The sequence below is a fragment of the Lytechinus pictus genome, chromosome 17 (assembly GCF_037042905.1).
Source record: "Lytechinus pictus isolate F3 Inbred chromosome 17, Lp3.0, whole genome shotgun sequence".
Lineage (NCBI taxonomy): Eukaryota > Metazoa > Echinodermata > Echinoidea > Temnopleuroida > Toxopneustidae > Lytechinus > Lytechinus pictus.
This window is the reverse complement of record NC_087261.1, coordinates 4282193-4298107: the sequence shown is the minus strand read 5'-3', so window position 1 is coordinate 4298107 and position 15915 is coordinate 4282193. Positions and strand designations below refer to the sequence as shown.

At 38.8% G+C, this 15915-nt stretch overlaps 2 protein-coding genes across 5 annotated transcripts in view; one reads left to right on the top strand and one right to left on the bottom strand.

The window, feature by feature from the left end:
* LOC129279927 (transmembrane protein 234-like) lies at positions 1–7190 on the bottom strand. Of its 4 annotated transcripts, none has more exons than XR_010296292.1 (6): positions 7085–7181; positions 6331–6507; positions 5225–5291; positions 4728–4820; positions 1171–1501; positions 1–295 (listed from the first exon to the last, which is right to left on the bottom strand). XR_010296292.1 is itself a non-coding variant. In XM_054915989.2 (5 exons), exons 2-5 carry the CDS (start codon positions 6505–6507, stop codon positions 1437–1439), a joined length of 402 nt encoding a protein of 133 aa, XP_054771964.2. In that variant the 5' UTR covers positions 7085–7190; the 3' UTR covers positions 1–1436. The 4 variants fall into 4 exon arrangements, 2 of the variants coding, with proteins under 2 accessions (XP_054771964.2, XP_063968422.1); XR_010296293.1 differs by having other exon boundaries at positions 6771–7171; XM_054915989.2 differs by having other exon boundaries at positions 1–1501; positions 7085–7190.
* Positions 7191–10610: 3420 nt separating this feature from the next.
* The window catches only part of LOC129280786 (ADP-ribosylation factor GTPase-activating protein 1-like), a 37626-nt gene continuing 32321 nt past the window's right edge, over positions 10611–15915 (top strand). The window contains exon 1 of the mRNA XM_054916793.2: positions 10611–10887. Within this exon, the coding sequence (XP_054772768.2) occupies positions 10828–10887 (60 nt within the window). The 5' untranslated portion in view covers positions 10611–10827. The remainder of the gene's footprint in view (positions 10888–15915) is intronic.

The window sequence follows — 15915 nt, the reverse complement described above, 5'->3', positions numbered from 1 at the left end:
TTCAGCTTTTGATTTTAATCCTCATCAATAAGTATTGTTTTATTGATTAGTGGTGATGAACACACCCCCTGTTATATGATCAAAGAGAAATAGATTATGAAGTTGTACAGCCATTATGAAGCAAAACAATTTTTTTAAATGAAATGCTCGCTTCGGTTGCCCATCTGCATTGGATTAAAACCATGAGTTTTAATGCACAAGGTTGATGATGCTTGTGAGTCTGCTGTGCAAACCCTTCATTCAAGGAAAGTGGTCTGAATCCCAAAGTCCCTGCCATTAACTAGGGTCAAAGATACTAACCACAAGGGGAAGATCGGACAGTACACAGACTGCATAATGAAACGCTCAGGAAGAGCGCCCCACAGCGTTGAGTAAGCAACGACCTTTTTTTACCTTTGCGTATCGCGATATGGTTGTGTACAAAACATATGAGAGAAATGATGAAGGGGTGAAGGAATAGACGATATTTGCATTTTTGAATTTTTTTATTCAATTTTTTTTTCTTAAAGTAAAGATGAATATATCATAATGGTTAGTCGCGTGCATTTGAGTGTCCGAAAGTCCACACACACAGCTTCAACACAGGGAACAGTGGTTTTTATGAGCGTAATATTGCAGAAATCCAGGTATATCTTTATAAATATTAATAATCAAATGAGCGAACATGACCGAAACTAACCATTATGTTTTGAGGTTTCTGGGAAATAAAAGGTGAAATTATTCCCATGTGCCGCCCTTGAGTCCTCTCCAAACTCCCCTCTCTCATTTTCCTCATATGTTTTATACACAGTCGCGTGCCGATGTGCGATGGTTTACTTACTCAACGCTGTTGGGCGTCCTTCCCCAGGAGCATTTATCGAGCGTTTAAAAAAATTGCCGTCTGATCTTCACCTTGAAGTATCTTTGCTTGTGTACAAAAGATGATGATGATGAACAGCATTTGTTTCGTGCCATTTATCAATTAAAAAAACATTCAAAGGCACCAGCTCCCCAATATGTCACACATTACCAATATTCACAAAGTTGCTGGAAAAGATGGGTGTTTAGTTCAGATTTAAAGGTCTCAAAGTTGTTACCATCACGAAGTTGGATTGGTAGAGAATTCCAAAGCCGAGGAGTAACTGACCAAAAAACTCTATCCCTGTAAGTTTTCAGATGAGTACGAGGCACTTGAAGAATTGAAGATCTCTCTCATGTCTTGTGGGAAGACCCACTTGTTGATAAAGGTTTCAATCAGGGTCTGTGCTTACAGAATGCTTTACCACTTGTGCAAACTTTAATCTTCTTTGCGAGGTTGATATCAGCGAGAGAGCCTTCTGAGATTTGAATTTATAACCTCAAGTCCAGTCAAGCTTTCATGCCACAGACCACAATAGCATCATATTCATCCTTCTTGGCAATGAATAGTAAAGTACAGCTAGATTACTAGAATGGTGTCAGGTCTTATCCATCAGGCATATTGTCACTCCGCTTATCACCAGCCCCATTCCAATGTATGTTTCTGAAGCATGAGGAGAAAAAAAAAAAGAATACAGATGAAAAAGTTATATTCAAATTCATATACAGAACAACAAGTACATGTACCACAATCAGGGGCCCGTTTCATAAAGGACTTACAACTGTTGTAACTTTGCCATTAAAGGGGAATCCAACCCAAATAAAAACTTGCTTTTAGAGGAAACAGGAAAATCAGACAAGTTGATTGGTGAAAGTTTGAACAATATCGGACAAACAATAAGAAAGTTATGAATTTTTAAAAGTTGTGAATATTGGTAATCACTGTACCCATGGAGACTTCAAATTGGCCAGAAATGGGATGTCATAGTGATGTAAGGCAAGGACTACTCTTCCATATGTACTCCAATACATAAAATGGCTAATATTACATTTTTTTTCAACAGTTTTATTTCAAATTATATTTTTATTTCATGAGGACATAAAAATATATACTACCTAGGCTATATTTAGATTACAGCCCCAGGGGAATGGGTACTTAGGAGAAAACCACAAATCACTGATAATAAAGTACGTGGCCTATGGGAAAGTTGTCAGTTCTTGCCCCTTGTCATAATTTGCTTACCCAGTTGCCAAGTTGAAATTTACATGGTCTTAGGGATCTCAATTTTAAAACAGCCATAACTTTATTATTGCTTGTCTGATTTCTCTCAAACTTTCACCATTCTGTTTTATTTATTTTTCTCCTTTCCAACACATCATTTTATGACCAAGGCTGGATTCTCCTTTAAGGCAACTACCACGGTAACATGCCTCAACAGCCAATCAGAATGAAGGTTTTCATGGTAGTCGCCATAATGGCAAAGTTACAACGGTTGTAACTCTTTATGAAATGGTCCCCTGAAATGACAAAATATAATGTGGAATGGTATTAATATGGGACAGTATACCAAGGCCCTGTAGTATAAAGTTTAGCAATTGATCGTGGGGCTAACTCAACAATTGATTCCATTAATTCCCAGGACCAAAATCCAATTGAAACCAGTTGGATTTCCAACTGGTTTCAATTGGTTTCAATTGGTTTCAACTGGTTTCAATTGGTTTTAACTGGAATTTAACAATTTCCAGTTGAAACCAATTGAAACCAGTTGGGCAACTGGAAATCCTAACTGGAACCAGTTGGGTAACTGGAAATGACTTCCAATTGGGAATGATTTCTAACTGGAACCAGTTGAGTAACTGGAAATCCCAACTGGAACCAGTTGGGCAACTGGAAATCCTAACTGGAACCAGTTGGGTAACTGGAAATGACTTCCAATTGGAAATGATTTCTTACTGGAACCAGTTGAGTAACTGGAAATCCCAACTGGAACCAGTTGGGCAACTGGAAATCCTAACTGGAACCAGTTGGGTAACTGCATGGAAATGACTTCCAATTGGAAATGATTTCTAACTGGAACCAGTTGGGCAACTGGAAATCCTAACTGGAACCAGTTGGGTAACTGGAAATGACTTCCAACTGGAAATGATTTCTAACTGGAACCAGTTGAGTAACTGGAAATCCCAACTGGAACCAGTTGGGCAACTGGAAATCCTAACTGGAACCAGTTGGGTAACTGGAAATGACTTCCAATTGGAAATGATTTCTTACTGGAACCAGTTGAGTAACTGGAAATCCCAACTGGAACCAGTTGGGCAACTGGAAATCCTAACTGGAACCAGTTGGGTAACTGGAAATGACTTCCAATTGGAAATGATTTCTAACTGGAACCAGTTGGGCAACTGGAAATCCTAACTGGAACCAGTTGGGTAACTGGAAATGACTTCCAACTGGAAATGATTTCTAACTGGAACCAGTTGGGTAACTGGAAATCCTAACTTGAACCATTCAGTTGTGTAACTGGAAATCCTAACTGGTACCAATTGGGTAACTGAGATGACTTCTAACTGGAAAGATGGGTAACTGGAAATGAATTCTAATTGGAACCAGTTGGGTAACTGGAAATTATTTCCAATTGGTTTCCAATTGGAAATTTTCCAGTTACCCAACTGGATCCAATTGAAACCAGTTAATTTGCATATTATTTGCCAGTGTGCACAGATTAATGTTTTATGAGATTAATCATCATTAACAATGTATCTATTTAATTCTTTACAATTTCAAGTACCACACTTTTTAAAGATTAGTATTTAGAATACTTAGCAGTGAAAACCATGTTCATAAATGTTATAGATTATAATTAAAACAGATTAAAGGATAATTAGTACACCACTAACTGTTACCAAATTACATCAAATAAAAGTACATATATTTGAAGATCTTCCATATAAATATATATACATGAAAGTCTGTATTTTATCAATGCCCTTTACATTGGTATTAATAGACATATAACACTGCTTCTGTGTTGGCATGAGAAATAGTTACTGCAAATGCTAATTAATTTGTAACTAATTAAGTTCGTTCCAACTGGAAGTTCCAATTGGATCCAGTTGGAAACCAATTGGTTTCAACTGGTTCCAGTTGAAACCAGTTGCCTCCAATTGGTTTCAACTGGAACCAATTGAAACCAGTTGCCTCCAATTGGATTCAATTGGTTTTAATAGGGAAATTGGAACAACTGGAACCAATTGACAACAATTGCCAACTGGTTCCAGTTGCCCAATTGGTTTTAACTGGAACCAATTGGCAACTGGTTTTCAATTGGTTTTTAACTGGAACCAATTGGCAACTGGTTTTCAATTGGAACCAGTTGTTCCAATTTCCCTATTGAAACCAGTTGGCCAACTGGTTTCAATTGGTTTTGCCCTAATTGGTTTTAACTGGATTTTGGTCCTGGGTTGTATATGATGATCGTGTTGTGATCTCGTGGTTATACGACTCTCGTCTTTCAATCACAGGGACATGGGTTCGAATGGCGTGTTTTCCTTCAGCAAGAAATTTACCTACATTGTGCTGCACTCAACCCAGGTGAGGTGAATGGGTACCTGGTAGGATTTACTCCTTGAATGCTTTAATAGCACCTATATGACTGTCCAGTTACAGCCGGGGTATTACTACAATACCAAGTATCAAGTGCAGTATAGTAGCTGCGCTATATAAATGGACTATATTATTGTTATACTATTGTAAACATTCTTCATAGGAACAGTATACTAGCCTCAGGGGAGTTATCCAGGGAGTTCCCTTGCAAATCCATTCCTTGAGGATGCATGGTTGCCTACAGTATACAGATTTAGAGATATTTCCTCTTTTAGAGGGCATACCATACCTCTTCCACCGATCCTCTCTCCCAGTACCTTGCCAGTCAATGTTGTAACGATGAATGTAAGGGAATTTGTAATCGGGGCGACCATCGATAAGTCTGCAAAAAAGCAAACAAATAAATAAAAAATCAAACCTGTATGCAAACTGTTTTATATTCTTTGATGTAATATCATCAAACCTTCAACAAAATGGTTCTTTCATTGTTTGCTTTTTATATAAATGCAAGGGTGAAATTCCATTTAAAAACCCAAACTGGAGCTAAAAGTGAAATTGACAGCTGGAAAATATATAAACTACATTGTACAACAACGTAGGTTTTATGCAAATTCACCGCACTTAACAGCCTGAATTATGTGACATCACACTGTTTCACGAAGGTTGTGATTTCATAGGTTTGAACATAAAAAAGATGGATTTTTTTTCAGATTATGCATAATAAGCTTTTGATCATTTCAATTTCACTTTTGGGTCCAATCTGGGGCTGTAGTCACGCATACACACCTGCAGAAGCAAGAGTAAGGTAATAGACGACGGATCCACTTTGATTGATCAGGAACGCCAATAAATACTGGAGGATTTAAAAATGTAAAAATAATGGGAGAAATGAGAAGTAATCATTTTTAACTTTTCATTATGGATGGTCAGTTTTGGTCACAGACTCATTATAAAAGTGTACAATGACACAAGATGATATAATGATCATAACTAGTATTAATACTACTTAACTATACTACACATACAGTTTGAAATGGAAATCACTGCTTAATAACACTGAAGAGCTTATTAAACTCTCCCCATGATGGCATGATAATTGAATGAATAGTCTTTGTGAACATACATGTATATTGGAGGTGGTGTGTGTGTTTGAGTTTTGTCAGACGTGTATCAATCAGATATGATTATTTACATCTGGGACCGACCTTTAACGTCACCATCCGAAAGACGTGACCAGGGCTCAAACCTCTGCATCAATTCGTAACTTCCCCACACAGCTTGGATTACAGGCGCACGCCACAACGCCCAGTTTGGTATTATATGACAAAGAAAATATCTTCTTAAAAGGGATAATTACGTGCTAGTTAATATACTGCCACATGTGCAATATGATGTCATTTGTAAGAAGATTGCACAAGCACTGATCAGTGACTTTTGTATTACACATAATCTGCAAGTCCCCAGTTTTCAGTTTTCTAACTGAAAACTAGTTTTCTACTTTGGTGACATATTACATATAATAAAGGGGAAAAAAGTTTCACTTTGTAGGCCTATCTATACCCACACTGCAGAATACAGATAAAGCTTGGCAAACATAATTTTTAACACTGCGAACAGGTTTGATTAGCAGATTTTCCTGTGATATGCATAGTTGCATTGTTTGTTATTACTGGATTTAACTCTGCTATTTATGATATTCACTGATATTTTTAAGTACATTTCTTTATATACCTGAAAACTGTTTTTATTAAATTTCAGTGCTCTTTCTGCATTCTGTTTTATTTTTTTACAAGTGTTGCAGAAAACTGGGGACTTTGAATTTTTTATGAAACATGGTTGGGATATTGCCATCAAATTCTGTCATCATTGGCTGGCCACTGAGCTTGCCTTACCTTCCAGTTCAAGAAAAGATGCTTCATTTCGAACAAGAATTGCACGACAGCATTCTTATGTTTCACCGACTCAATGCCAGCGCCCTCTCTCTTCAAGAATGGGTTAGTTCCTCCCCAGAGTATTGCGACAACCACAAGCCAGAGAGCTGCGAGAGATCCACCATCACTGTCCTCCATCTGAATAGAATGAAAACATGGAAAATGAAACAAACTGACCATCAAGCAAAATACATCATCTACTCTCTTTCACTTTTGCATATCACCCATATTGCTGCATTGAAAAAGTTTGTATTTCAAAGTTGATTTAAAGATCATGTGATGTTAAATTAGGATGGCAATTAACAACAAATTTGTCACTATCAGTATGACTATAGTATGAGACCCTGAACTTTTTGGTATAACCATGTTCATTGAATGAGTGGGTATTGAAGAAAACCCACCAAGGAAAGAGTTCCTCTTGTGACAGCCACCCAAAGTAACTAAAGATTGTCAAGAATTCCACCTGTTCCGGTTTATTCACTTCCTGTTTCTCCATTGTTTGCTAACCCATATGGGTGCGTGCGGTCAGACTCGGCCCAGCCGCCCAGCCCTCGGCCGGTCCGCGTCCGGGCACTCGACTCTAATCTCGGCTCAGCTGCGTCGCGTCGGCCGCTAATATAAGCCTACATTACAATCACATCCAATCCGAAAAGATGAATACTTATATTGACTGAATTGTACGTAAACATGTAGAGACCATTATGTAAAATATTACCTTTATTATATCACAGAACAATTGGCGTTAAAATACAAGCAAAGTTCATCTAAAAAGTGGAGCGGCTTCAGCAGCCTTAGGCTTAGCAGACTCTTTTATGTTTTCCAGAAAGTTATGGTGGCGCTAAAAGTATTGTTTTTGCTGAAATTCCCCGGTGTCAAGTTCAATCCATCTGTCAGAATTATAATACAAAAGAAAAAGGGCTAAAACAAGAAAATTCATTGTGTTATTGATTAAGATAAACCCCAATTGTTTTTTTCTTTATTTCATCATGAAAGTCGGCGGGTTTCGATTCCCGGCACGGCCCTTGACCAAGGCATATATTTCTATTAACATATTGCTTTTAAAAAAAATCTTGCATCAAATAAAGCGAAAATGCTTTATTTTTATTATATTCATAATCAATAACAGACTTAAAATGGGTGAGAGTTTTCCTCCTCGGATATCTGACAAACAAGCTTAACACAGGGGCCGCTGAACGGTTTTCAAAGTTGGGGGGGGGGCCGGCTGAGCCAAAAGTGGGGGGGGGGGCTGACCATGCTAAAATCACAATCATATGGTCATTTTTACATTTTTGTACACGGTTTTAGAAAAAAGTGGGGGGGGGGGGCTGAAGCCAACCCCCAAGCCCCCCGGTTCCGCGGCCCCTGTAACACTAGAAAAAAATTCTATTTTTATAGAAGTTTTTTATATATATTAATTCAATTTATTCAATTCAATTCAATTCAATTCAATTCAATCATTTTATTTTCCACTTTCAATTTCATATTTACAATTTTTGATACAATTGACATAGTAACATATAATCACATTTGAAGTACATACAAAAAATTGATAACATTGTAAAATTACAATAGACAATTATCAAATCGAAATATAAATAATTGAAAGGGAGGGAGGGCCAACTGATAAGCAGAGCTTGTATAATGTAGGCCCCCCTAATGTTGTAATTACGTGTTTATAGCAACTGAATTGCTCTTTTGTAAAAACAAACAAACAAACAAACAAACAAACAAATAACAATATTTACATTATGTAATATAAACATTATTATACAAATCATATGCATCATATTAAAAAATATATGAATCACTCATAGTGTATACAAATTATTAAAGGTTTCCTTCTTAGCACTGAAGGCTTAATTTGTAATTGATGAATTAAATATTTAGTAATAATTCAGGAGAAATGATTTAAGTCGTTTTTTGAACATTTGTATAGAATTGCTTTGTTTTATATCAATTGTAAAAGAATTCCATAGCTTAGGACCCATAAAAATAAACGTTTTTTGAGCAAATGATGTTCTGTTCAGTGGTAAATGAAAAGAGTTTGCTTGGCGTGTGAAGTGACTATGAATCGAACTATTTTTAAAAAACATATCAATTAGAGGCATAGGTAGTTGTTTAGTATTAAGCTTGAACATAAACTGTCCAAGTTGAAAAGTGTACAGTTCTTTAATTTTCAGAATTTTATTTTTCAAGAATAGATTATTTGTATGTGCCCGGAAATCTGCATTATTTATTACACGAATAGCTCTTTTTTGCAATATCAATAGTCTATCGATCAGCCAAATTGTTGCATTACCCCAAGCAATAAGTCCATAATTTAAGTAATTTATTACCATTAATTCAATTCATTCATTTATTTTTGTTTGTTTCTTCATTCATCCACTCACTCATTCATTCATTTATTCATGATTGATTCTTTCATTCATTCATTCAGGGGGGGGGGGTGATAAAGTATATGGTTTTGGTCTGATAAGGTGGATCGGCAGGGGGGGGGGGTGTTATGCATTCATATGCATACGCAATATTTTTTTCCTTTTCTTTCTTGTCTTTTTTTCAATGTCAAATTTATTTTGTATTGCAATGGAAACTATTTTAATGTTTTTTATGGAAAAAAAATGAATAAATAAACAAATAATTAATTAATTTATTTATTTATTCAATCATTCATTCCTTCCTTCATTCATTATTCATTCATTTCATTTTCCCAGACGCGGGAGCTCTGCATTCAGTACATTAATGAACTTCTTAAAGGGCATGTCCGACCCTTACAAACTTTTATTTGAATACAAAGGAAAAATCAAACCAGCATAATACTGGAAGTTCCATAAAAATGGGATCGATGTGAGATAAGAATTAATTATTTCACCTTATTTCACAAAATAGTTATATATGGTTATATTCAAATAAGGGGGCCGATGACATCACCCCGGGCATCACTGTACATCCGTTTCTTTTGTATTTTATTACATGAAAATAAATAATATGAAATAGGGCCTATTTCAATTTCATCATCCTCATTGAGTTTGACTCCTCCCTGAACATGAGGAAATACCATTATATTGTTACCTTTACCCGAGATTCTGGAAGAGTGCCGTTGTGAGGGTCCTAAATCTGTAAAAAAGGAAAAATAATAAATAAAGAAAATAATAAATAGATAATTAAATAAATAAATGAATGAATAAATAAATAAATAAATGTAAAAAAAAAAAAAAATCATTATTCGAACCAAATAAAAAAAATAAAAGAAACGTAAGTGATTGACATCGACTCTCTCATTTATCACTGAGTTGTGCATTTACTGTTGATGTAAGTGAAAGTTTAGAATATCATATAACTTTTCTTATTTTTCATCCAATTTTGCTGATTCTTCAGCGTACTGCTTGCTTGAGTATTCTCTAAGTTTCTGGGGTGGACTTGAACAATAGGCCTACCTCGAAACAAAATAGAAAACATCATAAAAGGGTACGTCCATCTCAAAACTAAAGAGAGAGGAAAACAAAAACAAGTGATGGGCCTATACTAAACGAATGTCGGATGTAAAATAAAATGTCACTGAACAGTTATACAGTTATGCACAACTCATGCTTGGAAATATATACACCGGTATTCAAATGTATAGTGAATTGGGAAAGACAATGATGTCACTCATTATTTATTGTGTATTTTATTGTTTTAGTTCTTTCTTGAAATATAGACAGATAGATCTTTATCTAGTTAGATAGATAAATAGATATAGATAGATAGAGAAAGAGAGAGAGAGAAAGAGAGAGAGATAGATAGATAGATAGATAGATAGATAGATAGATAGATAGATAGATAGATAGATAGATAGATAGATAGATAGATAGATAGATATATAGATAGATAGATAGATAGATAGATAGATAGATAGATATATAGATAGATAGATAGATAGATAGATATATATATAGATAGATATATATATAGATAGAGATAGAGATAGGGAGATAGAGGGGAGAGATAGCTAGCTGATGAGATAGATAGATAGAGATAGATAGATAGATAGGTAGGTAAGTATAGGTAGGTATGGGTAGGTAGATATATAGATAGAGAGAGGGAGAGGGGGGATGGAGATAGCTGATAGATAGATAGATGGATGGATAGATAGATAGATAGATAGATAGACTATTCTGTTTACAAGAAATTACTCCATAATCCGCGCTGGGGAATCCACCCCATGCAGTGTAGATCTCTCAACCAGGTCTGAATTAAGGCTAGAAGGATAGGAGATTAAAGACTGGTATCAAATCTTATTCTTCACTCCGTTGTTCGTTTTGGTATCCTAATGTCACAATTTTATTTGAAGATTAGTTTATTTTCTTCTCATTTATCCATCATCCACGTAAACGCCGATTGCCGGTGCCGCAAAGTGACGATTTGAAGAAAACAACACAACTAAATTGATGAAATTTTAGGTAGATCTCAAGACTGAATATGGCGAGCCCTCGAACACGGAGAGTGCTAAAAGATTTGCGTCTAAAAAATGGAAATAACGTGAGTAGACTTCGTGTGTTTACTATCATTTATGGACGGTAGTGCATGGATTGATGGCCGTGGCTTGATTCTCGCCAAAGAGTTCGGCTGCGAAGCGGCGCGGCGGAGCTTCAGCTTGTGGTCTGCTGCGACCAGCAGCTGCTCTCTGGCGTAGCTTTTTTGTGGAATTGTGCTGCTGGGTTAATTACGCAAACATTAACAAGTTAGTGCAATGTTAGACCGATAAAGGTATATTTCTGTCAGGGATATGCTCCGCTGAGCCGAAACTTTGTCTGGCTCCGCAGTGGCAGCCGTCTGTTTCGAAATTCGAGGACTTTTTTAACATTTGAAATTGTTTAATTAAATTTCCTTGTAGAACTAGAAATGTAACTTTTTTTTTACTATTTTAGTACTAGTAGTACACAGACGGCTCGCGATTGTGCAGCCGCCATTTTTTTACTAGGAATAGGAGGTTAATTACATGCAAAATTCCCCCAACAGGGCTCATCGATTTTTGTCTTTAATTATAAAAAGAACTGGACGAAAATGAAGATTATTAATATTATTCCGTTTTGGCCTGAAATGCACCAAAACGGGAAAAAAAATTAAAAGGAAGAAAAACCAGTGACTTAGTCTTAGATCTACTTCGGCTGTGCACAACTCCCACTTCCCTGGTTTATCCGAACTTTATACATGTACATAAACATGGCCATTGAGTCCCTGAACAGATCGAGTTAGAACTTCGGTCTCTGTAATTGGTGAGTGCATGGAGCCAACAGAGTTCAGCGGAACAACCAATATAACAGAGACCGAAGCTTTTGGTCTAGCTCCGCGGCATCCCCTCCGTCAACAGACCGATGTCGATGAGGGCCATTTGCAGAACTAATGTTAGTCGAGGCTTGGTTTGGTTTGGCAATGCAGCATGGCACACTAGTTTTTCAGCACTGCACAAAGTACGAAAATACTCTACCCAGAGGTCTGTACTACACCCGGAAGAAGAAGAAGAAGAAGAGGCGTTGGTCAGAAAATTGGGATCGTCCCAGTTTACAGGGACTGTCTCAGTTTTCAAAGATTTCTCCACACAAGAAATCTAGGAAAGTTTATTCACCTGTCAAGTGTTGACAGCCTGACACCAATCAAGTGCGCTATTCCATATAAATATATGATTTCATTATCAGGTTTCATAACAAGATTATTGGAAGACGGCAAGTCATAAAAAATAGATGGTGAACTGGGGGGTATTGAGGTCACTGAATCTATTTTTTAGCACTCTCAATCCCGGTAATTACCATCTATGTCCCACAGGGTTAAGTGAAAAAAAAAACGTCCCCATATACAAGGAAAATCTCAATTTATCAAGACATGATTTGTCTTTGTTTATATCCTTGCATTCTGGGAAATCCAAATTTTTGGACTAGAATATTGGTTAGAATATTTACCACAAATTAGTAAAAGTTAATTTGTTCAAATATTAAAATCGACATAGTTTTAATCATTTGTAAACAAAGTGCGTAGCTTTAGGTCCCCCCTGGGGGTCACTCTCCACATGGACTGCTACCCACCCGTGTCCAACAACCTCAGAAATGCACCCTAAATGGCGTTATGACATTAAGTAAATTTGCAACCCTAAATGGCGTAACCCATGAGAAAAGCCACCCTAAAACAGGAAAATCCCCTAATTTGAAACCCTAAGTGGCGTAAACATCAAAATCAATGTTATACCTGTGGGTGTGTGGGTAACGCATGCTGCCTAGTAAGTATAGAGCCAGGTGTAAGAGACTAGCTAGAACTGTACCGGGAGGGGGGGGGGGGGTAACTCTCATCATGGATCTAATAGTAACCCGGAATAGTAATAGGTCCATGCTCTCATAAGTGCTGCTCTGGCTGCGCCGGCGTGTGGGAGGATTATTTTGTATCCCTTACAATCGCCTTTCATGGTGTTTATGGCTTATGTCTGCTCCCGGGTCCCCTCAAATTTGCCCAAATTTGCACCCCTAAATGGCATAATTTCCCGCATAATTTTCATAACCAAATTAGCAACTATTGTATCGTGACCTATCAGTATTACCTTAAGTTAACTGTAATTTACGAGAATCTATGGGCTAATCTGACCTTAAGATATGGATCTCGCGTCGGATTATGGCCTGGCACGAAGCTTGAGTTGCACTGGTTGAACTTGAAGCTAGTTGCAGAGCGCTCTGGTCCTTGCTGTAGCGTAGCTAGCTGCCGGGGTATGGTGCGTCCTCAGGCCAGTAGTACACGTTCAGCGGTGGATCCAATTGACTCATAATAACACATAACTAAAATGCGTCTTAGCTTATATAGGGGATGGGACCCGTGAGCCGTGACAAGATACCGAAATTATATGGCCCGCCAATAGGGAATACATGTATATGTGTGTAATGCTATGGACAGCGAATAGGGAAATTATAAAGGAGTGCTTGTCTCTACACTTCTCCCAATCTTATTGAGGATAGATCTTATCTAGACTTATTAATTAACTTAACCTAACAAATAACCCTTAATTCTAAAGAATATTGGATACAAAACAGGTATCCCAGCAAACTATGTGGCCCTACTATGTAAACATATATAGATACAGTTCTTGCTTTGTTCATCTTTTCTTTTCTCATCATCTTTTTTTTTTTTCTTTTTCTTTTTTCTTTTTTCTTTTATCTTCTTTTCTTCATCTTTTCTTCTTTTTTTTTTCTTCATCTTTTCTTTTCACATCTTTCTTGTCTTCTTTTTTTTTTTTTTTCTTTTTTCTTTTATCTTCTTTTCTTCATCTTTTCTTTCATTTTTTTTTTTCCTTTTTCTTTTTTTTTTTTTCTTTTATCTTCCTTTTTTTTTTTTTTTTTCAAAGCATAAATATTAAACATATACAATGTAATATAGACCTACAAACTAGAACTTTATCTAAGGAAACAGAGCATATGTATTTAACATTATTTGAGAACCCACTATTATTAGCAGTGTTCGAAGTACGGACCCTCATCTATTCCAAAATTAAGCTAGAGTGGTTTCTACTGTCCCGAACGTTATAAGACCACAAAATTACGAGCTGTTAGGTGGTTATCTGCTGATCACGGTTAAAGTTGCCAAGTGAATGTTGCTGGGCACAATTTACTTCATAACTTTCGGGGGCCATAAGGACGGCACCCTTAAGTAAATGATGGTTAAAATACTCTGAGGGGTCCTCCCAGGTAGATCATAGTGAATGAGACGGATTGTTATGAGAGGGCCATGAATACGGCGCTCATGAGAGGAACATACCCTGAGTTGGCATGAACGTAGCATGATCTGATATAAAACAAAAACCAAAAGCAATAGTTGAGCCTCTTAGGCTACGGTAAGGCCGGCAAACCCAGAGTAAAGTACTTGGGCATTATGAGCCGTGACTCGCATCACCTCCCGGAAGTCCTCATCCCTAATGCGGGAAACCAACCGACCAACATCCTCTAGCAGGTAGGGGGTATTGATCGGTAGGCCAGGTATGACCGGCAGGTACGGCGAGTCCGTCTCTAGAAGGAGCCGGGTCGAGGGAATGCTGCGAATCATGTGCACTTGTGCCGGATTGAATTGCAGTGCCAGCCCAGAAACTCCGGCATAGACATTCTTGAAGGCAGCCATCCACTCTTGTAGCTCTGGGAGGTCACCGGAGAAATTGTGTAAGTGGATGTGCTGGTGTTCCCCACAAAACTGCCTCAAGAGGTCCCGGAAGGGGCCGTGCAGATGATGTCCACACGGATCCCTCCCTGCCGGCCGGAGGTGAAGGACCAACACCTGGTTCCGACAACCGCGGCTGAGAAGCCGCCGAACAAAATTCCATTGAGGAGGAATGAGGTCAGCCGAGGGGACAGTATGATCGATCCCTAGCTCACTTATAGCGGCTACGCGGGGGCATGCAAGTAGGCATTCCAATTTTTGAAAGGAACTCTCGTTTAGGTCGGGTACTTTCTTAGGGTGTACGCCCACAGCCACGTGGTAATGTGAGAGTAGCGGCAGGAGCTTAAGGGCCCGCTTGAAAGTCAGGGGGTCACAAAAATTGACGACACCGCCCACAAGCTTTACGACAGATGGAGTTCGGGGGAAATAATCGCCTTTAGAGGCGATGTGATCAATCATCCTATCCAAATGAAAATGGCTGTCGAAGCCATTGACCCGGGCCGAAGTTGGGGGTTCAGGTCTCAGGTCTTCTTGCAGCAAGCGCTGAATAGAGGTTGGTAATTGCTGCATGGGGCACACATAAGGGCTAGCGCGGGCGGTGTATACAGGTGGCATGGCGAGACTCGAGGAGGGCAGAGCAGGAAAAGGAACAGGAGTAGGATGGGGTCGCGCCGGAATCGAAAGAGGCGGTATACGGGGTGGAGCTGGAAACCGGGGGGTCACCTGAGGGGGGACGGTAAGGGCGATAGGGGTGGGCTGAGGAGTGAGATGAGTGACAGTAGAGGGAGAGACGGTATGGAGGACAGATGTAGGCCGACCCATAGAGGGGAGAACGGTAGAGAGAGAAGTTGTACAGGGGGCGGGCGCCGATGGCCTGCTGAGGTGAGCAGGAATAGTAGGACGAAGAGGGGGTCCACCAGGACATGCTGGGGTAGGGGGAGCGCACCGTACGGCGGCTACTGAAGAAAAGGAAGGCGCAGTGCCCGGAGCAAGACGAGGGGGGGCAGAGACGGTAGCAGTTGAGGGAACTGCTGTGGAAACAGGAGGGGGAGAGACCCCTGAAACGAGGAGAGAGGTAGTGATAGGAATAGGGGTAGAAGTAGCACGAGTAGTGACCGAGGTAGTGATAGAGGTGGTAACAGGGGTAGAGACAGAGGTAGCGACCGAAGTAGTGATAGAGGTAGTAACAGGGGTAGCGACAGAAGTAGTGATAGAGGGAGGAGCGGGGATAGAAGAGGAAATGCCTGAGGGAGAGCCCCAAGATGAGAAAACGGCACGCAGGGGCATAGGAAGTTTGAGGTGCAGGTGCACTAGTACTCGGAAATGAAGCAAGCAAGCCGGCGAATTAAGCGGCGTTAACGACAGCTCAGCCGGCATCGGCCA

What these genes read in the sequence shown, in the direction of transcription:
- LOC129279927 (XM_054915989.2), bottom strand. Translation starts at nt 6,507, where the DNA reads ATGGAGGACAGTGATGGTGGATCTCTCGCAGCTCTCTGGCTTGTGGTT. An exon ending in ATCTTTTCTTGAACTGGAAG is followed by an intron (nt 5,292 to 6,330) that starts GTAAGGCAAGCT and finishes TAAATCCTCCAG; the next exon opens with TATTTATTGGCGTTCCTGAT. An exon ending in AGAGAGGATCGGTGGAAGAG is followed by an intron (nt 1,502 to 4,727) that starts GTATGGTATGCC and finishes CTCATGCTTCAG; the next exon opens with AAACATACATTGGAATGGGG.